At 49.7% G+C, this 23371-nt stretch overlaps 1 protein-coding gene and 3 non-coding genes across 4 annotated transcripts; all 4 read right to left on the bottom strand.

The window, feature by feature from the left end:
• Positions 1-4815: 4815 nt before the first annotated feature.
• On the bottom strand, positions 4816-4887 carry Trnad-guc. Its single transcript has one exon. It is a non-coding gene; the product is annotated as a tRNA-Asp (tRNA).
• A 3192-nt stretch (positions 4888-8079) lies between these two features.
• On the bottom strand, positions 8080-9422 carry LOC121834300. The gene has a single exon (XM_042288078.1). It carries the CDS (start codon positions 9420-9422, stop codon positions 8463-8465), a length of 960 nt encoding a protein of 319 aa, XP_042144012.1. The 3' UTR covers positions 8080-8462.
• Positions 9423-14767: 5345 nt separating this feature from the next.
• On the bottom strand, positions 14768-14839 carry Trnad-guc. The gene has a single exon. It is a non-coding gene; the product is annotated as a tRNA-Asp (tRNA).
• A 5283-nt stretch (positions 14840-20122) lies between these two features.
• Positions 20123-20194, bottom strand: Trnad-guc. Its single transcript has one exon. It is a non-coding gene; the product is annotated as a tRNA-Asp (tRNA).
• Positions 20195-23371: the final 3177 nt, after the last annotated feature.

Here is a 23371-nt window from a genome sequence, read left to right as displayed (position 1 = left end):
TTCAGAAGCAGCGCTTCTTCTAGAACAGGCACCCAATCCGGGCAAGACTCCTGCGCTTTCCACACCTCAATGACGTTGCGCAAAGAAACACAAAAATAATCAGAAACCGGCCTAGCATCAACTTCTGCATGACGAACCGCCATGCGCGATTTCCAGATGCTGTGTAGACCCAAAAGCATAACCAAGTCGTAAGGGACACAATTATCATTTTCTATGCTTAGATACCGGATACCCTGTGGATCCAACGGAAAATTCTTTTTCAATGTGCGTTGCAGCACGTCCAAAAAAAAAAACCCCCATCCCAACAATCTAGAAAGACGTGTTCTACAGTCTCCGGTTTTTGACCCAGTAAACAATTTACCCCCCACGGTACAAACAGACCCTTATCTTCCATCTATGTCTTCACCGGCAGGACACCAGTATGTAATTTGAAGAAAAAGGTTTTAACACTCGGCGGAACTGTCATTTTCTTAACTCGCTGAAGGACATCCTGCCCCTCCCCAAAGACATACAACGACCTATACAACGGGACCGGGAGGACAACATCAAGAACGTCTCTGTACAATTGTTTTCGAGATACCCCGCTCAGATATTGTAAGGAAAAACGTGCACACAAAAACCGAGTCGCTTGCACCACCTCACGGAAATAACCATAAATTTCCCCTTCGCATGCCCTCACAGAAGAAACGACTAGCTCTTGTAATGCGCTGGCCAGGCGCACCTGACACACTGTGCGCAGAAAAGGTTCATTCACGTCGCGAAGAAAAATAAAGCGGTTTACAACCTGCCGCAAAAATAGGTGCGCCAAGGAGAGTCCCCCGGCGCGCACGCGCCTGAAAAGGTTCGTGCGGCTTGTTCTTTCCCAGGTGGATCCCCAGATAAAAACCGCAAAAACACGATGTAATCTCTGCACGTTGATACTCGAGCAGTGCAAGACCTGAAGCACATACCACAGTTTACAGACAAAGAATAAATTGCACACTGTGGCACGCGCAAACATCGACAAATCCTTCCCTTTCCACTTTTCCGTTTTTTCTCGAAGATCCACAGCCTGCCCTCGCCAGTATGGGTCACTGTCGCGATAATTTTCTAACGGTATCCCTAAGTATTTGACTGGTGTCGTTACCCAGTTCACGTTTTCAAAAATAGTAGGCTTTGCATCCCAATCTCCATGCCAAAAACCTAAACATTTGTGCCAATTTACGGCACTACCGCTAAATCTGCAAAACTTTTTCACCAGCTTTACTGCCTCGCTTATGCCACCTCTACCGACACAAAATAGTGCGATATCATCGGCGTAAGATAACAATTTTACTTCGCACGATTGCAGTTTAAACCCCCTAATACTTTCACATCTAATAATACTTAAACAAAACGACTCTATGTAGATACAAAACAGAAGGGGTGATAAGGGACAACCTTGACGGAGAGAACGGGACACTTTAATGCGTTCACTGACAACTTTGTTGATAATGAGACTCGTGGAGCACTTTTTGTACGCCATACGTACACCCTCGAGCAGAACTGTGCCGACATTTACGTGTTCTAGCACGCTGAACAAAAGTTCGTGTGACACCTGGTCAAACGCTTTTTCCAGATCAATCTGGAGCATAGCAACCACGCGTTGCATACAGTCACAACACTCAAGGACACTTCTGGCGACGTGAATATTCGTTACTATGGTCCGTCCTCTAATTCCGCACGTTTGGTGAGGCCCTACTATGTCTGTTATCACTGATTGCAACCGTTTTGCTAAGATTTTCACAAATATTTTATAATCAACGTTTGTTAGACTGATTGGACGGTACGCCGACACCTGCCTAAGCTTTATCTTGTCCTCGCTTTTGGGAATGAGTATTGTATGGGAACGCCAAAAAGACGGTGGTAGCAATTTACGCTCATATGCTTCAGCGTAAACCCTACACAATACCGGACTAACCTCATGCTTAATCGCCTTGTAAAAGGCCGCGCTTAGGCCGTCGGGGCCGGGCGACTTTCCAGGATTCAAATGCTCAATAGCATTTTCGACTTCATCTACGGTAATCTCAGCTTCTAAAAAGGAAGTTGTTTCACTATTTAACCGCGGTAATAGGCGCATAAACTCGCTTTTAAAATTCGCTAAATTAACGGTTCGGTGAGAAAACAGATTTTTGTAGAATTCACAAAAAGCCTTCTCTATTTCTGCGCTATCTCTTGTAACGGCCCCGCGATATTCGATTTCGACAATCTCGTTGCGCCTAGCGTACCTTTTTTCAGCCCCGAGAGCTCTTTTTGTCGGTGCTTCCCCACAGAACAACTTTCCTGCCCGCGCTCTAACCAGTGCTCCGTGGTACCGCTCCTTATCAAGAACTTCCAACTTGGATTTCAAAGTGCTTATGTCATCTTTATAAACACCAGGCGAACGACTCTCTTCGCCGATAAGTAACTCAAGATTACTGCGCAGAAGCGATTCTTTTTTTCTTTTTCTATACTTTATCACGCTCGCTCTTTCCATTGCTTTCATTTTAATTTCTTGCTTAAACTGTTCCCATTTTAAAGCGTAGTCATTCACTTCCCCTTTAAAGATTCCTCTTAAGCTATCCTTGACAGCGGCCATGAAATCATCGTCACTCATGAGTTTACTATTTAATTTCCAAAGCTCCCAACAGAAATCTTTTCTTTTTGCCTTGGCGCTTGCAAGTGTAAACAAAACTAAACAGTGATCACTAAATGACACGGGTATCACACGATATTCGCTGCACTGAGGAAGAATCTCTAAGGAAATATATGCTCTATCCAAACGGGCATGGCTTGACCCTTGAAAATGAGTATAAGGTACATTTCTAGTGTCCCCCAAACAGTCACCAACATCTTCTAACCCACAGAAATTTACAATGTCATTTAAAACAACAGTACTCGCGTCCCTAAACGGAAGTGTACTCGTTTTATCTCGTGCCGAAAGCACACAGTTAAAGTCGCCAACAAAGATGACTATACGCTCCGTCGCAAAGAAAGACCGAATATCCTCAAAAAACGTTTTTCGTTCTTCGGCTGTGTTATGCGCGTAAATGCAAATGACTCGCCACTCGTGCGACAAAAATGCCATATCACAGACTATCAGTCGACCCGATTCTGAGGTCGTAACCTTTTGCACATCCGCTCCCAGGCTCGCGCGAACTAACAACAGACACCCTGCCGATGCTCCTACTGCATGACTGACGCACACGCTATAGTTAGCAGTAAAAGGCCACACCATACGCTCTGTCTGGTCCTCCCTTTCGACCTTCGTTTCTTGCAAAGCGACTATGTCGAGGTCCTGCTCTACGACTAGACGATACAACTGCCTTTGCTTTCTTCTCTCAGCGAGCCCCCGTACATTTAAGATCGCTATACGTACAGGCTTTTCGAGCGTCTTTATCGTGAAGTGGGACCAGGCACAGCGTACGGAGCTTACCCTTTTGGCGCGTCTTCATACACGGCAGTCCTCTCTCACAGTGGTGACCTATTGGGACAGCTTCTCGCGGGAATGCGGTGACGATGACCGCTGCGGACTGTCGACGCCTTTCCACCCCGCCGCCACCTTCCACTTCCGTTCGAGCTGTCGTAGCCGCCGTTCCTGAGTGAACTCAGCACCGCCTTCATGGCGACGCTTCACGGCAGTCTTGTCAAGGTCCATTTCAGAGACGGTGGGCTCACTGTCCGTCGCGGCAACGTCCCTTGCATCGCCTTCTGGCACAGAAGACTTCGACGTGTCTTCAACAGCAGTACCAGAGGCTGCAGTCTCCAGCTGCTTCGCTCCCACGACGCTCGCCTTCTTCGGGCCGGTGTCTGGCCGGCCGCCCTTTTTCAACCGGGGTGGGCTGCTCGGTCGAAGTCGCAGTGGGAGCCGCCGCTCTTTCCGCCTCCTCCTCGTCCATGAGGAGGTCATTCTGGTCATCACCCGCACCACGTACCGCAGCTCGTGCGTACGAGCGCACACAGTCCTGCTGCTCGTGCCCGTACGCGCGGCACTCAGAACACCTTGGGGCCCGGCAGTCCCGCCGGATATGCCCAGTCTTGCGGTACCGGAGGCAAATCGGAGCTCGTCCAGGCACTACGACTAGGACCGTGCCGCTTCCGAAACGCAACTGGTGCGGAAGGCGCTCGAGGGTGACTCTCTCCCGGAGTACGATGCGTACAATCCGGGTGGTGGACTCGGCCCCCTCGAAGCCAGCCACCTTCCACCGGTCAAAGGAAACGTCCTTTACCTTGCCGTAATCCGCGAAGGCCTTTCGGATGTCCTCGTTTGAGACGTCAAACGACACCCAGTGAAGTTTCACTCGAACTTCCTGCCTCGTTGGGTCGACGACGAGGCATGTGCGGCCTTTGACTTCGAGCCGCCCCGCTTCGACCAACTTGAGCTTGGCCACGTCGGTATGAAGTTTGAGCAGCCAGACGTGGGACATTTGATATGCCCCGATGCCAGCCACTTCCCTGATGACACCCAGTTCTTCCAGCGGCCGCCGAAAATCCTCAATGCGGTACGGTCTTCCGGCAATGTCGCAGTGCAGAACAACTGCCTTCTTCATTGCATCACCTGATGGCAAGGGCGGCAAAGAAATACGATATTCCTTCGGAGCAAAAAAATCCGAGTCACCGCGGCCGGCGTCGACCGTTATCGCAGCTCCGTGGGAGCCAGCCATCCTGCGTCCGCTCCAATTGGCTGCCGGAAACAGAATGATACTGACCACTATACTAACGAGGAGAGACAGGAATAGCGGGACGGGAACTCTACCGCAGCATGGACTTTTCAATGAAGTAAAACAAAAAACTGGGTGTAAAAAAAAAAAAAATATGCTCCCCGTCGGGGAATCGAACCCCGGTCTCCCGCGTGACAGGCGGGGATACTGACCACTATACTAACGAGGAGTTTTTTTTTTTTTTTTTTTTTTTTTTCTTTATTGCAGGAGGAATGCAAAAACGGTCATGTCACTTTAAAAAAATACTCTGCAAGACTTATTGCAGGGTACATTAAAATCCTCGCATTTCGAGGAGCGGTTTACAAATTTCTAGCCACTCGGGTTTCGTTTTACGGTTTGAAAAAACACTTTCCACTTGCTTAACAAGGCTGAAAAAATAATGATGCACTTCTTTCACACTAGGGTCGGCATGACGGACCGCCATGCGCGACCTCCAAATACTGCACAAACCCAACAACATAATCATATCAAAAGGTATGCCATCATCGTTACTCACATTCAAGAAACGTATAACTGATTGGCTAATGCACAGTTGTTTCTTCAACGTGCGCTGGAGCACATCCCAAAAAAATACCGCATCCCAGCAAAAAATGAAAACGTGCTCGATGGTCTCAGGTTTCTTACATAAAATACAGTCTACCGACCACGGAACATCAATACCCTTTCCTTGTAGCCACACCTTAACGGGCAGTGTATTGGAATGCAGTTTAAAAAAGAACGTTTTAACGGAAGGGGGAACGCACATATTCTTCACTCGCTTGAGCACATCTTGGCCCCCGCTACAGACTACAGTTCTATACAACGGGTTTGGAAACAAACTTATCAATAAATCGCGTGTAAGCGTTTTCTTGCTAACAGCGGACAAATACTCAAAAGAGAAACGGGCAGACAAAAATAACACTGCGTCTACCACCTCCTTTTGATATCCCACTAATCTCTTAAGTTCGCCGCCATGGGACGAAACGAGAAAAGATGGTAAATGAGGAGACAATTTGGTTTGTATAAATGTACGTATGAAAGGATGCTCTTGGTCTCGTAGAAAAAAGAATCGGGACACAACCTGTTTGCAAAACAAATGCGAGAGACCGAGACCACCGTGACGAATCCGATGGAAAAGATTGTCTCTCCTCATCGGCTCCCACTTTGAATTCCAAATAAACGTGGCAAAAACACGGTAAAATTTCTGCACATTCAAGCGAGCACAATGAATGGCCTGCATCACGTACCATAATTTTGCAATCAGAAAAATATTACATACTGTCGCTCTGGCAAATATGGACAGCTCACGCTGCTTCCAACGGGAAGCGCATCTGTCCAGGTCGGCGGCGACTCCCGACCAATAGGATTTGCTTTGCCTGTAACATTCTAGTGGCACACCGAGGTAAGTGCACGGCACACGGTCCCAACACACCCCTTCAAACACAGAAGGGGTTGTGGCCCACTCTCCGTGCCAAAACCCACGGCACTTGCTCAAATTTATGGCTGCCCCTGTAGCCTTACAGAAGTCTGTTGCCAACTTCAGAGCCGCGCTAATACTTGGCTTATCGCTACAAAAAACCGCGACATCATCTGCATAGCTCATGACTTTTATCTCCTCATTTTCCATCCGGAATCCGTGACATTGATTACCGTTCTGAACACTTAAACAAAAAAGTTCCAAATAGAGGTTAAACAATAACGGCGACAAGGGACATCCTTGTCTTACGGATGTTCGCACACGTCTCGGTTCAGTCAATTCCCTGTTCACAATGAGCCTAGTGGTACACTCTTGGTACGCCATTTTAACCCCGTCCAAAATACGCTCGCCCACATTCACGTGCTTTAAAACATCAAAAAGGACATCGTGCTTAACACGATCAAAAGCCTTATCTAGGTCCAGTTGAAGCATGGCAACTTGGCCCATGCCATCGTCACATGCCTCCAAAACAGTTCGGGCAACGTGCACATTCGTCAAAATAGATCGACCCTGTATTCCACAGGTCTGATGATCTCCAATGAGCTGGCAGGCAACACTCTGGAACCTCCTCGCTAGGATTTTAGCAAAAATCTTGTAATCTACATTACACAGAGTTATCGGGCGGAAACCAGTGACTTGACGTAGTTTCGCAACGTCATCGCTTTTGGGAATTAACACAGTGTATGTACGTGAAAGAGACGGCGGCAGTACTTTCCTTTCGTATGCCTTACAAATCACTTCTAAAAAAAGCGGAGCGATTACGCTTTTGTATTTCTTATAAAATTCGGCGCATAGCCCGTCCGGTCCTGGCGTTTTCGAGCTCGGCAAATCGTCTATTGCTCTCTCGACCTCTTGAAGAGTGATCGGCTCTGTGAGGTTTTCCTTCTCCTCTTCCGTTAGTTGCGGCAGGGACTCTAGAAGTTTTCCACACATAGGGTCCTGCCTTCCTTTCACTTGGGTTTCAAAAACTTGCCTATAGTGTGCGACAAAAGCCTGCTCAATACTACTTGGGCTCGTGTTAATCACTCCGTTGTACTCGATTTCGCCAATTTCGTTGCAAAGCGCGAACCTTTTCTCATCCGCCAAAGACCCTTTAGTAGGCTGTTCTCCCATCAAGTACTTCTCTGATCGAGCCCTAACAATGGCTCCGCGGTAACGCTCTTGATGAAAATGCGCCAGGCGTCGCTTAACCGTTTCCAAATCTTTAAGAGCTGTGCCGGGTCGCTCACACTCGGCTCTTGACAGAGTTTGTAAATCTTCGATTAAGCCACGTTCGTCGCAACGCGCCTCGTACGCTAAAATCGACGACCTTTCGATAGCGAGCATCTTCACTTCCTGTTTGATGAGCTCCCACGTCTCGAATATATCGCCCCTTGCGGTTTTAAAAAACGTTTTGAAGACGTTATTTACCGCTGCAAGAAAACTTTCATCATCAAGCAGTTTTGTGTTAAGCATCCACAGCTTCCAGTTAAACTTGGCCTTCGGCGGCGCTTTTTCGCCGATCGTTGTCGAAATCATGCAATGATCCGAAAAAAACACTGGTGTGACGCGATACTTTCTTAACATTGCTGCCGCGGAGGCCGATACGTATACTCTATCGAGGCGCGCATGAGACGACGCTTGGAAATGGGTGAAACGAATCTCGCTCGTTTCGTTCGTCACCGTTCCGGCGTCAACCAAGTCAAAGTCTTCAACCAGTTCGCTTAAAACTTGCGCACTCTTGTCACTGCTCCGCCTCTGGGGCGTTCTGTCTGCTGCCCTTACAACGCAGTTAAAATCGCCCAACAACACAATCGTTTTATCACATTCTAGAAAACGGCGTAAGTCAATAAAAAAGGAAACACGGTCTTTAACCGTACTAGGCGCATACGCACAAACAATTCGCCACTGAAAAGACGCCAAGGAAAAATCGCACATGATGAACCGCCCTTCCGTGTCGGTGGTTACAGCTAACTCCGACAAGGGCAGGGACTTTTTAAGAAAAAGAAAACATCCGGCAGAAAGACCAACCGCGTGGGTGACACAAACTTCGTACGACTGCAGAAAAGGCCTAAGCGCACTAGCAACCTGTTCCTCCTCAGCCATTTTAGTCTCTTGCACCGCTAAGAAATCGGGTTTCTCTTTAAGCAGCAAACGCTGCAATTGGTATTGTTTTTTCCTGGCGCTCAAACCTCGAACATTTAGCGATGCGACCGTTATTGCTGGTTGGAACGTACAAATCATGTGCTTTGCTGTAGCACTTGCCTTGGCTTTCGGACGTCAGTCTTTGTAACCAGGCGTTAGCCGCCTTACTTGCTGTTGAGTCGCCTCCGGTCATCTGGGGTTAAGGTGGGCGTGGGCTGGAAACGCCCCTTCTTTGTCCTCTCCATCCAAGGGTTGGGCCTGGGTGTCATGCCCGGCGTCGATGGAGGGTTCTCGTCGAGACCACGCTTGATGGACTCGGTGGTTTCGTCCATAGTGTCGTGACCTTCGGAAGGCGCCTTCTCGAAAGTCGGGGGGGAGGCCTCGCGCGGGGCTACGGTCTTCTCCATTGGCGTCGCCATGGGAGGGGGTGCCGCGCTGCCTGGTTCAGGAAAGCCACCAGCCACCTCCTTCTTGTCCTTTACAGGCGAGGCTTCAGTCGAGCCGTCCGCTCCAACAGGATGGCTGCAGGGCTCACCAGACGGTAAAGCTTCGTCTTGTTGTCCCTGAGCGGAACGCTCAGCCTCGTCGACATCCATGGTTAGGGGCGAAAGGTCTTCCGCCGCCGCTCCACCAGTTACTCGGGCGTAGGTCTTTACGCACTCCTCCTTCTCGTGGCCGAAACGTGAGCACACCGAGCACTTAGGCACGCGGCAGTCGCGCCTGATGTGCCCGGCACGCTTACAGCGCAGGCAGACCGGCGCCCTCCCGGGGATTACGATAAGGACGTTCGCCCCCTGAAGCCGCAGCTGATGAGGCATTCCGTCGGGCGTGACGCCGCTCTTCAGCGTCATGCGTGCCACCCGGGTAGTCGACTCGATGCCCTCGAATCCCTCGACGCGCCACTTCTCACGTGCGACTTCTATAACCTTGCCGTAGGGTTCCAAAAACTTGCTCACCGCGTCGTCCGTCACATGATACGGGACCCAATGGAGGCGTAGACGGACTTCCGTGCTGTTGGGGTCGATGACGACACACCTCAGGTCCTTCACCTTCAACTCCTTGGAGTCGATGAGCCGCTTCTTGGCTTCCGGCGTTCGCAGCGTGGCTAACCAGACGTGGTTCATCTGGAAAGCACCGAGCGCCACAATCTCGGACAGGACGGCGCACCGCTTCAGTTCTTGACGGAAATCTTCAAAACGATAGGGGCGGCCTCTCAAATCGCAGTGCAAAAGTACTGAATTTAAAATCGTTGCACCCATTGGGATGGGAGGCAACACCACCTTGTAGTCGTCGGTAGACGATGACGCAGCAAAAGTACCGCGGCCAACTGGGGCCGTTGTCGCAGCTCCGTTGGAGCCAGCCATCCTGCGACCGTTCTCGGCGAGTGCCAGAAGCAGAATGTATACTAACGAGGAGAGACGGGAATAGCGGGACGGGAACTCTACCGCAACCTGGACTTTTCAATAAAGGAAAAAAAAAAATGTGGGGGTAAAAAAAAAAAAAAAATTATGCTCCCGGTCGGGGAATCGAACCCCGGTCTCCCGCGTGACAGGCGGGGATACTGACCACTATACTAACGAGGAGTTTTTTTTTTTTTTTTTTCTTTATTGCAACTGGAACAGCACATGTCAGTTCAATTTAAAAAAACGCTGCAAGTCTTCTGCAGGGCACGTTAAAAGGCTCTCATTTCTAAAAGAGATTTACAAAGACCTAGCCACCCGGGCTTAGGCTCGCGCGTAGAAAAAACACTCTCAACTTGCTTTACTAGTGAGAAAAAATAGAAGCGTACTTCTTTGACATTGGGGTCGGCATGCCTTACTGCCATGCGCGAGCGCCAAATACTACAAAGGCCCAAAAGAAAAAACATGTCAAAAGGCACACAGTCGTCATTCGTCACGTCCAAGAAACGAATACCTGATGGGGTGACTCGCAGCTCTTTCTTTAGCGTGCGCTGAAGCACATCCCAGAAAAAGACCGCATCCATGCAAAAAATGAAAACATGCTCAATAGTTTCAGGTTGCTTGCATAAAAGGCAATCGACCGTCCACGGGACATCAATACCCTTTTCCCTTAGCCACACCTTGACCGGCAACGTATTGGTGTGTAGCTTAAAAAAAAACGTTTTCACTGAATGTGGTACGCACATACGCTTCACTCGATTTAACACATCGTGGCCGCCATTACAGAAAAGTGTTCGATACATTGGTGTCGGGAACAAACTGACCACCAAATCGCGCGCGAGCGCTTTCTTGCTCACTAGAGACAAGTACTCCAAAGAAAAACGTGCAGACAAAAAGCGAACTGATTCAACAACCTCCTTTTGAAATCCCACGAGTCTTGTTGGCTCGACGCCGCAAGAGGAAACCAGAAAGGATGGCAAATGAGGAGACAGTTTTGTCTGGATGAAGGTGCGGATGAACGGTTGCTCCTGGTCTCGCAGAAAAAAGAAACGCGATACTAGCTGTTTAACAAACAAATGGGACAGCCCAAGCCCCCCGTGGCGTACCCGGTGAAAAAGATTGTCCCTCCTCATGGGTTCCCAGTTAGACCCCCAGATGAACAAAGCAAAAACACGGTGAAACTTCTGAACGTTAACACGTGCACAATGTATGGCTTGCAAAACATACCACATCTTTGAAATCAGAAAAATATTGCAAACTGCCGCCCTCGCAAAGATGGACAGATCATGGTGCTTCCAACGAGAAGCACGGCTGTCCAGATCGGCGGCGACCCCCGACCAAAAAGTTTTGCTGCTGCGGTAGCAATTTAGAGGTACGCCCAGGTATGCGCAGGGCACGCGGTCCCAGCTAACGCCTTCGTACTCCGAAGGCGTTGTGGCCCATGCGCCGTGCCAAAACCCGCGGCACTTGTCCCAGTTTATGGCAGCGCCGGTCGCGTCACAGAAAGCCTTTGCCAAAGACACCGCGGCACTGACACTTTTCTTATCGCTGGAAAACACTGCGACGTCATCTGCGTAACTTATAACTTTTACCTCGGCATTTTCCAGCCGAAAACCCCGACAATCCTTACTGTTCAAGACGCTTAAACAAAAGAGCTCCAAATACAAATTAAATAAAAGCGGCGACATGGGACATCCCTGCCTCACGGACGTTCGCACGAAAATCGGCTCGGTCACCTCTTTGTTTATGACGAGACGTGTGGTGCAATCTTTATAGGCCATTTTGGCACCTTCCAAAATAACGTCTCCGACGTTCACACGATTTAAAACATCAAAAAGGACGTCGTGCCTGACACGATCGAAGGCCTTGTCCAAGTCTATTTGGAGCATGGCTACTTGGCCCATGCCCGCATCACACGCTTCCAAGACACTGCGCGCGACATGCACGTTCGTCGTGATGCTCCGGCCCTGGATCCCACACGTTTGGTGTTCCCCGATAAGTTTGCAAGCAACACTTTGAAAACGTCGCGCTAAAATCTTTGCAAAAACTTTGTAATCTACGTTACACAGGGTGATCGGGCGGTAACCAGTGATTCGCCGTAGTTTAGCGACGTCGTCACTTTTTGGTATAAAAACAGTATGTGTTCGCGTATAAGAAGGCGGTAACATTTTCCGCTCATACGCTTTACCAAAAACTTGTAACAATAAACTGGCGAGTACGCCCTTGAATTTCTTGAAAAACTCGGCACTTATTCCATCGGGTCCCGGCGTTTTCGAGTTTGGCAGGTCGTCTATCGCCCGTTCGACCTCTTGAAGAGTGATCGGCTGAGACAGGCTTTCCGCCTCCTCTTCAGCTAACTGCGGCAGCGCCTCAAGCAGCTTGACCCACGCGGGGGCCCCTTTCCCTTGAACTGGGCTCTCAAAAAGCTGCTTGTAGTGAGCCACAAACGCCTGCTGAATACTGCGTGGACATGTGCGCGTAACGCCGTCAACTTCAATTTCCGCTATCTCGTTTCGCACGGCGTACCGCTTTTCGTCTGCTAAGGCTCGTTTCGTTGGCTGCTCGCCCATGAGGTATTTCTCCGCCCGGGCTCGAACCACGGCGCCGCGGTAACGTTCTCGATGCAGCTGTTCTAGGCGCTCCTTAACGTTGTCCAAATCCTTTAAGCAGACGCCGGGGTTTGCACACTCCGCTCTAGAGAGCGCCAGCAGATCGGCGTTTAAACTCCGTTCAGCTTGACGCGCTTCGTGGGCCAAAAGAGACGACCTCTCTATCGCAAGCATCTTCACTTCCTGCTTTGCGGTCTCCCATGCCTCAAAAATGTCCTCTTCAGCGTTTTCAAAACCCGACTTAAAAATGTCACCGGCGCCCTTAACAAAATGTCCGTCGTCAAGCAGCTTCGTGTTCAGCTTCCAAAGCTTCCACTCAAACTTCGCCTTCGGCCGCGCCTTATTCCCGATCGTTGTCGCAACCAAGCAATGGTCGGAGAAAAACACTGGTGTGACGCGATACTTTGTTAACAACGCTGCCACGGAGGCCGAAACGTAAATCCTGTCTAAGCGAGCGTGGGAGGACGCCTGAAAGTGTGTGAAACGCATCTCCCGCGTTTCGTTTCTAACACTCCCAGCGTCTACCAGATCGAAATCTTCGAGCAACTCTTTTAATATCGTCGCGCTTCTGTCGGGGCGCTGCCCAGACGGCAGCCTGTCTATCGCCTGAACGACGCAGTTAAAATCCCCGCACAACACAACTGTCCTCTTACAATCTACAAAACGGCGCAAGCCAGAAAAAAAGGAAACTCGGTCTTTCACCGTATTGGGGGCATATACACAGATAAGCCGCCAATGAACTGCCGCAAACAAAAAGTCACACAAAATAAAACGACCTTCCATGTCGGTAGTTACTGATAACTCGAACAAGGACAACGATTTTTTTAAGAACAAAAAGCAACCACCCGATAAACCGACAGCGTGCGTAACACAAACTTCGTACGAAGATAAAAAGGGCTTAAGTGCATTCGTCACCTGCTCTTCCTCGGCCATCTTGGTTTCCTGCATCGCCAAGAAATCGGGTTTCTGGCTTTCCAACAAACGTTGTACTTGATATTGTTTCTTCCGCATGTTGAAACCGCGAACATTTAACGATGCGACCGTGATGGCCGGTTCAAGCGTGCAAATCATAAAAAAGGCTATGACGGGACACTTGCCTTGAAAACCCGCACGAAAGTTCATGAACCAGGCGTTGCCGCCTTACTGGCTGTCGCGGCGTGGCCCGCCGTCCGCGGGGCTGCCAGGTAGACGCTTGTACCTGCCGCGCTTGCTCGTTTTCCACCCCTGGTTCGGGACCGGTGTCATGGCGGCGCCCTCCCCGTCGCGACCACGCTTGGAGGAGTCCGCAGTCTCGTCCATGTCGTCGGTGTCTTCGGCATCCTTGCTGGGTGGGAGGACAGCGGGAGGCGCAGCCACGACGGCCTCGGGCGACGTCGCCGCAGGAGAAGGCGCAGCACCTTCCTCCGTCGGGGTGCTAGTTGCCGGCTCGTTGCCGTCGTTACCGTCGGCCCCGGCGCGTTGCTCCTGATGTTGTTCGGAGGTCTGGGGGGCGTCGCTGTTGAGGCCACACGCCGCCAGTTCGGCGTCCTCCGCCTCCATGATGAACGGGGATGGCTCGTCCGCCTCAGCTGCGCCGGTGACGCCGGCGTACGTCCGCACGCAGTCCTCCTTCTCGTGGCCGAAGCGGAAGCACTCCGTGCACTTCGGCACGCGGCAGTCGCGCCTGATGTGCCCGGGGCGCTTGCATCGCAGGCAGACCGGCGCTCTTCCGGGGATGACGATGAGGGTGTTCGCACCTTGAAGACGGAGCTGGTGGGGCATCCCGTCGGGTGTGGCATCGCTCTTCAGGGTCATGCGAACGAACCGAGTGGTAGATTCGATGCCCTCAAAACCGCTGACGCGCCACTTCTCACGTCCAACTTCCTTGACCTTGCCGTACGGCTCGAAAAGTTTTCGAACCGCATCGTCGGGTACGTGGAACGGCACCCAGTGGATGCGAAGGCGAATCTCGGTGGTACAGGGGTCAATGACGAGGCAGCGGAGGCCCTTCACCTTGATTTCCTTGACGTTGAGGAGGCGTTCCTTGGCTTCCGGCGTGCGAAGCGTTGCTAACCACACATGGTTCATCTGGAAGGCGCCGAGCGAGACGATGTCTGGCAAGGCGCCGGTCCGTTTCAGCTCCTGGCGAAAATCCTCGATGCGGTAGGGCCGTCCCTTCAGGTCGCAGTGAAGAATCACGGAGTTCAAAAAAGTTGGCCCGGTGGGCATCGAAGGCAAAACAACCTTGTATTCTTCAGCGGTTGACGTTGAGGCATGAAAAACAGTAGTTCCACGGCCATCAAGGGCCGTTGTCGCAGCTCCGCTGGAGCCAGCCATCCTGCGACCGTTCTCGGCGAGTGCCAGAAGCAGAAATATATACTAACGAGGAGAGACGGGAATAGCGGGACGGGAACTCTACCGCAACCTGGACTTTTCAATAAAGAAAAAAAAAATGTGGGGGTAAAGAAAAAAAAAATTATGCTCCCCGTCGGGGAATCGAACCCCGGTCTCCCGCGTGACAGGCGGGGATACTGACCACTATACTAACGAGGAGAGACGGGAATAGCGGGACGGGAACTCTACCGCAACCTGGACTTTTCAATAAAGGAAAAAAAAAATGTGGGGGTAAAAAAAAAAAAAAAATTATGCTCCCCGTCGTGGAATCGAACCCCGTCTCCCGCGTGACAGGCGGGGATACTTTTTTTTTTTTTTTTTTTTTTTTATTTTATTATAGAAGTATACATTTGGTACATACCGGCCACATGGCCAGGTCAGTGATTGCATACACTACTAGGCATGCACACTACTAAAATAATACACGAAAAATTTCGAGCCGACAAAGAGAAAAAGACAAACAAACAAACAACAGAACAGTTGGTCCCACCCTCTTTCTATAATCTTTCTTTCCAGGGCGGTTGTGCGTTGCGGGCAACGACGCTTTTTTTAATTTGTTGTTTTATCTGGAGCCAGGCGTGGTTGACATCGTCTGGTACTGTGCTAACTGCGCTCAGTGTCCACTCTGCTCTCTCCCGAAACAACTGCCACGCGGTTTTCCGCACAGGCGCTGCCTCCACATGTAATGTCCGGCACAACCAAAGCGCGTGAAGGGCTATCGCAACCAACGACTCAAATTCGCCTCCCCGTTCCTCACCAAAGTACAAAAACTTGAGCGATTCCCAGCTTGGCTCATAATTACATTCAAAAATATAGCGAAAATCCGCCCAGAAACAGAAGGCGCCCTTACAATCCATAAACACATGAAGGAGCGTTTCCCGCTCACCACAGAAACTGCAGTTTGTTCCGATTGGAAGGTAGAAGCCCTTGTTTTCTAACCAAGTTTTCACTGGCAGGGTTTCTGTGTGAAAACGAATGAAAACGTTTTTGGTTTTGGGAGAAACAGGGAGGCTGCGCAATCGCCTGAGGACGTCTTTTCCAGCTGATGATTCGAGTCCATTTCTGTACAAAGGAGCTGGAAACATGCTGCTGACTGTGTCCCAATAGAGTTTTTTCTTTTTAACTTGCTGGAGATACTCCCACGAGTACCTTGATTCAAAGAATTTGATTGCTTCCGCAATTTCTTTGTAGAACCGTAGGCACTTAGCTGCTTTCGGTTGCTCCGATGTGACAACCACCCACTGACTAAGGTACGCACTCCCGAGGCTCTGGAATGACCACCGCGTGATCGCATCACTCGAGTCTCTAAACAAAAGGAACCGACTTATTTTAACTTTGAGGGCCACGTGCACCAAGGCGAATCCCCCAGCCTGAAGGCTAAGAAAGAGATTTGTGCGCCTCGTTTTCTCCATTGGCGACTGCCAAACAAATGTTGCGAAGAGCCGATGGGCCTTGGACACCGTGCTGGCGTCGATTGGAATAGCCTGGGCCGCGTACATCAAACTTGGAAAGGGAACAGTGTTACACACAAAGCTTCTCTGGATAAGATGGATTTGTCTCGTGCGCCATGGCAGCAGCGACGCTCTCATCTTCTGGAGTTTGACCGACCACGTTACATGGCTAGGAGGTGTCAACGTGAGAGGCACGCCAAGGTACTTTTCCAGGGAGGACGACCACTTCATCCCTAACACACTTGAAGGCTTGCAGACCCAGTTACCCAGCCACGTACCTGTAGATTTGGCTAGGTTAAGACGAGCTCCCGATACGGCACAGAACTCTCGAATTATGTCCAAAGCCCTCAAAAGCTCCTTCTCTTCGGAAAAAATAATAGAAACATCGTCTGCGAATGCCAGGATTTTTAGTTGTTTAGTTGGCAGTTGAAGCCCTCGAATTCCTTCATCCGTTTTGATAGCCTTGCACAGTGGCTCCAAGTACAGCGCAAATAGCAGTGGGGACAGCGGGCACCCCTGCCTGACAGACGATTGTACACTTATCTTTCCCGTTTTTTTTTCCATTTACTAATATCTTGGTGGATATGTCGTTGTAGCACAGGCGCACCCAATCGGAAAGAACGTCGCCTACGTTGATGCGTTTTAGGATTCTGAACAAGAATTCATGGTCCACCCGGTCGAAAGCACGACTCAGGTCAATTTGAAGGACCGCAAGGGGCGTGTTGAACGCTTCTGCCGCTTCGAATACTGTTCGCATGGCGTGGAGGTTGTGCGCGATTGACCGCGACTTGATCGCATAGGTCTGGTGATCTCCGACCACTTCCGCGATACCTCTCTCCAGCCTTCGAGCTAAGATTCTCGTCAAAACTTTATAGTCTGTACACAAAAGACTTATTGGCCTAAAATTGCTTACTGAAGGTATGTCATTGCCGGAATGCGGCTTGGGAATGAGCACCAAAAGGGACTGGCGCATGGTGGGTGGTAAGAGCTTTCTTTTGAATATGTCTTTGAACACTTTCTGTAGGAGAGGTGCCAACTGGTCTAGAAACTTCTTATAAAATGCCGAACCTATGCCATCGGGCCCGGGTGACTTGTTTGACGGCATTTTTCGGATTGCCCACCGAATTTCGCTTTCTACAATTTCAGTGTTAGTACGTTCGCGTACTTCTTCGCTTACTTCCTTTTGAAGCTGCTGTAGCATGCTTTCCGCAAGACGGCCATCGCAGGCGTCTTTCTTTTGAAACGTTCGAACATATTCCTCGTAAAACAAGTCTTCAATTTCCTCCTGTGTGGAAAAGCTCTGTCCGTTTTCGTCTCTTATCTGCCGGATAGTGTTGCACTTGATTCTTTGCTTCTCAAAGAACTGAAAAAGCTTTGAAGGTTGTTCATCTCGCTCGACCAGTTTTTCCCGGCTCCTCACCACAGTTCCCATGTACCTTTCTTTCATCAGAGTCAAGAGCTCGCATTTTATGGCTTTTATGTCTTCTCTAAAATTTCCAGGCGATGAGTCGTCTGCCGCAATGAGAGTTTTTAAATTATGCAACAGTTCTTTTTTCTTTAAATTTTTTTCCCTGGCCTTTCTTTCCCCATATGACATGGCTTCACTTTTCACTTCCGCTTTCAAAATCTCCCAGCTTACAGCATCAAAAACCGAGTTTTCGGCTGCTAACCGCAGTTTTTCCTTTATGATGGTTGAAAACTCGTCATCTTCCAGGAGGCTCTCGTTTAGCTTCCAGTGACCGCTAGTATGCGGAGTTGAAAGATGGCTTGTGCCAGCCCTCCACTCAAAAGTTACTAAGCCGTGGTCTGAGAAAGGAACAGGTGAAACATCGTAGCGGGCGTCTTTGAATTCGAATTCGTCCGATATATAAATTCGGTCCAAGCGCGCGCTGGAATCACCCTGCCAGTGGGTGTAGCGTTGCGTGTTGTTAGGACGCGCAAGTTCAATTACATCTATTAGATTGTTTTCCTTTAAAACCGAACGCAGAACTTTCACACTATTATCTGCCTGTGCCCGCCTAGGAAAGCGATCTTCGGAGCTTTCAACACAATTGAAATCCCCAGCTAGAATGACCTTCGCTGGCGTATCAACTGCCGAGTTAATCAGCTCAAAAAAACTTTTCCGCTCGCTCATGTTGTTTGGCGCGTACAAGCATATCACCCTTATCAAAGTGTTCGCTAAAATGCAGTCGACATAGCTGATTCTGCCGCAATCGTCATGTCCTATATCAGGGCATACTCTCAAGAAATGCTTCCTGCGAACGAACACCGCGCATCCGCCGCTCTTTCCGCTCGAGTGCGAAACAAAAACCTGATAATGTCTCTTGAAAAATTCACGCGTGCTTTCTTCTTGCTCCCTTGTTTCGATTTTAGTTTCTTGGACACAGGCTAAATCGATCCGCTTTTCTAGCAACAAATCTAAAAGCCATTGCTTCCGCATGGAAGCGACGAGACTTACTACATTAATCGTACCAACGACTGTCATGATTAAGTTGTGGGATAGCCCATCCCGCCTGCCCGGGGTGCACAATAAGCCTTTTAGAGTGTGAGCTAGCAAACAAATCGGACAATTTTTCCTACCGGTTGACGTATTTCTGGGAAGTCCTGGTTTGGGATCACGGGGTGTTCAGGGCAGATGCGTTGTCAAGTGACGACGCTCCGACTTCGACCGGCTTAAGGGAAGATGGAACAGTGTCCGTTTTTTTCCATCGCTTGCCACTCACGATGGTGTAGCGTTGGTCGGCTGCGTTGTTTCGCACGGTTTCCTTCACCTTGCGCTTGATGGTCGTTTCGCTGCTCGAGGCCTCTCCGAGCTCCATCTTGTCGTCGACCGGTACCGGAGCCTGGGGCTCCGGCTGCGTTTGCAGGACGGCTTGTTCAGAGTGAGGTGTGGCGTGGTCGTCCTGGAGTGGAGCCTGTCGCTCCAGCTGCTGCTCCGGTTGCTGTTGGGAAGGTGGGTGCGTGGCCACAGAGGATGCGTTGATTGAAGCCTCCTGACCTCCCGGAGTCCCCGAGTTCTCGGGGCCGCCAGAGATGCCCGTCTCGTCCATGTCGCCCTGATCCATGTAGTGCTCGAACTCGTCCTCTTGAACTGCCATTCTCGTTCTGGACGCGTAGCTCTGGACGCTGTCGTCCTCCTCGTGCCCGAACGTGCGGCACACTTTGCACCATGGCGTCCGGCATTGTTTCCGCAAATGTCCAACCTTTTGGCATCGGAGACACAATGGTGGCCGACCTGGAATTGACACCAACGCAGGGCCTCCCATGACGGTGACTTGGTGGGGGATGCAATCCACCGTGTTGCCTTCCTTCAGTTCGATCGTTACGGTTCTGGTCGTTGTCTCTATTTCTTCAAAACCAGGTCGGCGCCATTTGTCCCTCGCGACTTTCTTCACTTTGCCGTAACTGGTGAACGCTTGCACGACTGCTTCATCCGGAACGTTCGTAGGCAGCCAGTGTACCTTGAAGGTCTTCTCCCTGGTGTTGGGGTCGATGACGACGCACGTTTTTCCCTTGATGACGAGTTGCCGCACTTTCACCATTTTTTCCTTCGCCAACATGTTGTGTAGAGTGAGTATCCAGACGTGATTATATTGGTAAGCACCAAACCCGGCAATGTCCTTGAGGTTGATGGCTGACTTCAGTGCGTCGGCGAAGTCGTCGATTTTATAGGGTCTCCCCGACGGGTCGCAGTGCAAAATGACAGCATTAAAAGAAGACCGACCTGTTGGCAGCGTGGGCAGAAGCATCCTGTATTCCTGGTGGGCGTTGTTTCCTGGCTGAACAGTTGATTCCCGGCTAGTGCTAGCCGTTATCGCCGCTCCGACGGAGCTCATGATAAGACGTCCGTCGCGCTCGGCAGCCGGAAGTCGAATCATACTGACCACTATACTAACGAGGAGAGACGGGAATAGCGGGACGGGAACTCTACCGCAGCATGGACTTTTCAATAAAGTAAAACCAAAAACTGGGTGTAAGAAAAAAAAATATGCTCCCCGTCGGGGAATCGAACCCCGGTCTCCCGCGTGACAGGCGGGGATACTGACCACTATACTAACGAGGAGTTTTTTTTTTTTTTCTTTATTGCCTGTTTTGACAATTGCACCAAGTACACACATGAGAGTGTTAAAAGAGAAACCGACAACCTCCGCTAGACCAGCGCGGTTACATTTAAAATCGTTTAAGGCACACCAGCTTTTTTAGAAGCGGCAACCAGTCAGGGGGTTCAGGCTGTGCCGCAAGAACTGTTCGAATGTATGCCACGCTCTCAATAAAGTTTTCTGGCACTGACCGTACATCGACGTCCGCATGGCGCACAGCCATTCTCGTTTTCCAAATACTGTGAAGACCGAGTACCATAATCATGTCGTACGGAACCCCACCTTCATTTTCGAGGGGCAAAAACCGAATACCAAACGGTGTTACAGGAAAGTCCTTTTTTAAAGTGCGCTGGAGAATATCCCAATAAAAAACTGCGTCCCAGCATTCAATGAAGACATGCTCTATGGTCTCCGGTCTTTTACAGAGCAGGCAGTTGGTTGTCCATGAACAAATATCCCCTTACTCTCAAGCCACGACTTCACAGGGAGTGTGCCGCTGTGTAGACCAAAGAAAAAGGATTTAACCGCTGGTTTTATCGGCATTCTTTTAACTCTTTTTAGTACATCCTGACCCGTTCCCTGCGAATATAGATATCTGTAAAGGGGTACGGGCAATAAGACGTCAACTAAATCTTTATACAACCTCTTTCGCGTTACATTACTCAGGTATTCTAAAGAAAAACGCACCTTCAACATCTTAAAAGATAAAAGAACTTCTCGCAGGTAACCACGGACACTGCCACTCGCTTCGGTACTCGATGACACCACAAACTCTGGTAGAATATTTCGCATTCTTACTTGGATAACTGTGCGTAAAAAAACATCATTTTGATCACGGAGAAAAATAAACCGAGACACAATTTGTCGGATAAACAGGTGAGACAGTCCTAACCCACCGCATCGCACTGAACGGAACAAATTCGTGCGGGAAGAGCGCTCCCAAACTGATCCCCAAATAAAAACTGCAAATACTCTGTGTATCTTTTGCACGTTGATACGCGACATAGCCAGCGCTTGCAAGACATACCACACTTTCGCTATCAAAAAAATATTACATACAGTAGCCCGTGCAAACATCGAGAGTTCACGACCCTTCCAACTTTCCGCTTTTGTCCGGACCTTCTCCGTCTCCTCGTTCCAATACCGCGAGCTGTCTCGATAATGTTCGAGCGGCACCCCAAGGTACTTGACAGGCAAGGCCGTCCACTGGATGTTCAAAAAAACACTAGGCGTCGCGTCCCAGTTACCATGCCAAAAACCAGCACATTTTCCCCAGTTAATCAAACTCCCCGTTTTTTTGCAAAAAGAAGATGCAACAGTGACCACCTCGCGCACGCTATCTCGATCAGTACAAAAAACGGCAACGTCGTCCGCGTACGCCAGAACTTTCACCTCGCTTGACTGGATTCTAAAACCATTATTTCTTTCGTCTTGAAGAAGTCGCAAACAAAAGGGTTCTAAATAAATAGCAAAAAGCAAGGGCGACAGTGGGCAACCTTGCCTCACAGAACAGCGGACGTCGACACTCTCACTAACCTCCTTATTAACAATTAAGCGCGTAGTACAGTTTTTGTAAGCCATTTTGAGACCGTCTAGAATAACACTACCTACATTAACATACTCCAGAATATTGAAAAGAACTTGATGCGATACGCGGTCGAACGCTTTCTCCAGGTCGAGCTGCAACATTGCAACTCGACTGGAGAAAGCGTCGCAGCATTCTAAAATGCTTCTTGCGACATGTATATTCGTACAAATGGTACGCCCTTTTATACCACACGTCTGATGTGGCCCCACTAAACATTTAATTACGGACTGTAATCTTTGAGCCAGGACCTTCATGTAGATTTTGTAGTCCACATTCGCTAGACTTATAGGTCTGTAGGATGCTACGGACAAAAGTTTTACGGGGTCATCGCTCTTGGGTATAAGGACAGTGTGTGTTCTTAAGAATGATGGCGGCAAAATATTTAAATCATAGGCCTCGGCTAGCACATGGTAAAGGGCATTTGCTGATTCCCATTTAAACATTTTGTAAAACTCGGAGCCTAGGCCGTCAGGACCGGGTGTCTTTCCTGCGCTTAACTCGTCAATGGCCCGCTCAATTTCGCGGACACTAATCGGCGCTTCCAAGCTGATACGAAGATGCTCTTCTAGCTTGGGCATTAGCAGCAAAAACTCGCTGTTAAAACCGTCCTGTAATGGCGCGCAGTGCCCAAGTAACTCGCGATAGTAGAGAGTTTTAGTAATACGTATAGGGGCAAATGCAAACCTTCTACGTTAGCGTTAACGTTGCGTCGACGGAACGTTACGGAGCGCGTCGAATACGCACTTTTAGTACAGCGGAAGAAGAACGCATACGTAAAGACTTGTAGCGCCATCTAGATGTGCTCCTGTAAACTGCTTCAAACAACCCAAGGCGGGTATTCGGTCAAGCCAATCCAAAGCCCCGATTCTCCTCGCTTTGTTACGGAAGTTGTGTACGTGTTTTGTCTTTTTTTTTTTTTTTTTTTTTTTGTACCGATCGCACGGTGAACACCTTTTTGGGTTCGACGGCGTCGCCAACGTTCTTGGCTATCGGCACCCATCTTTGTGGGTGGTCGAAAGTGTTCGTCGCATTGACTTCTTTGAGGAGGTTTATGTCATCTTCAATGGTAAAGCGAACCCGTACAATGCGCGTAGCACTTCCGCTGGTTTGCCTCACCGCCGCCATTTTTCAAAGTGGACTAGTCTCGCGCTCTCCCGTGCGCGACGAGAGCAACGAGATGGCACGCAGGGGACCGATACGTACGTTCGCAAAAATCGATAGCGAGCGTACGTACGCAAGGCTCGCCGCAGTACGTACGTATGGCGCATGCGCAGTGTGGAGGACGCAACGTTAACGTTAACGTATGGGGTCTGCGTTTGCTCCTATACGTATTACTAAAACTCTCTAGTGTTCGACAAACGCCCGTCGAATTGTTATCTTATCACGCGTTACCGAGTGGCCGTAGCTGATTTCGTTTATCTCATTCTGCCGCGCGTACCTCTGTTCGTCACTTAGCGCGCGCTTTGTCGGCTTTTCGCTGCACCAGAGTCTTTCGGCTCGCGTACGCACGACGGCCCCTCTGTCACGTTCTGCGTCAATAATTTCCAACTGG

Source organism: Ixodes scapularis, unplaced genomic scaffold, assembly GCF_016920785.2.
Source record: "Ixodes scapularis isolate PalLabHiFi unplaced genomic scaffold, ASM1692078v2 ptg001080l_1__unscaffolded, whole genome shotgun sequence".
Taxonomy (NCBI): Eukaryota; Metazoa; Arthropoda; class Arachnida; order Ixodida; family Ixodidae; genus Ixodes; species Ixodes scapularis.
Note: the sequence above shows the minus strand (reverse complement) of the source record. Positions and strands in the feature narration are given on the sequence as shown.

Coding starts and splice junctions, on each gene's coding strand:
- LOC121834300 (XM_042288078.1), bottom strand. CDS start 9,422: ATGAACCACGTCTGGTTAGCCACGCTGCGAACGCCGGAAGCCAAGAAG.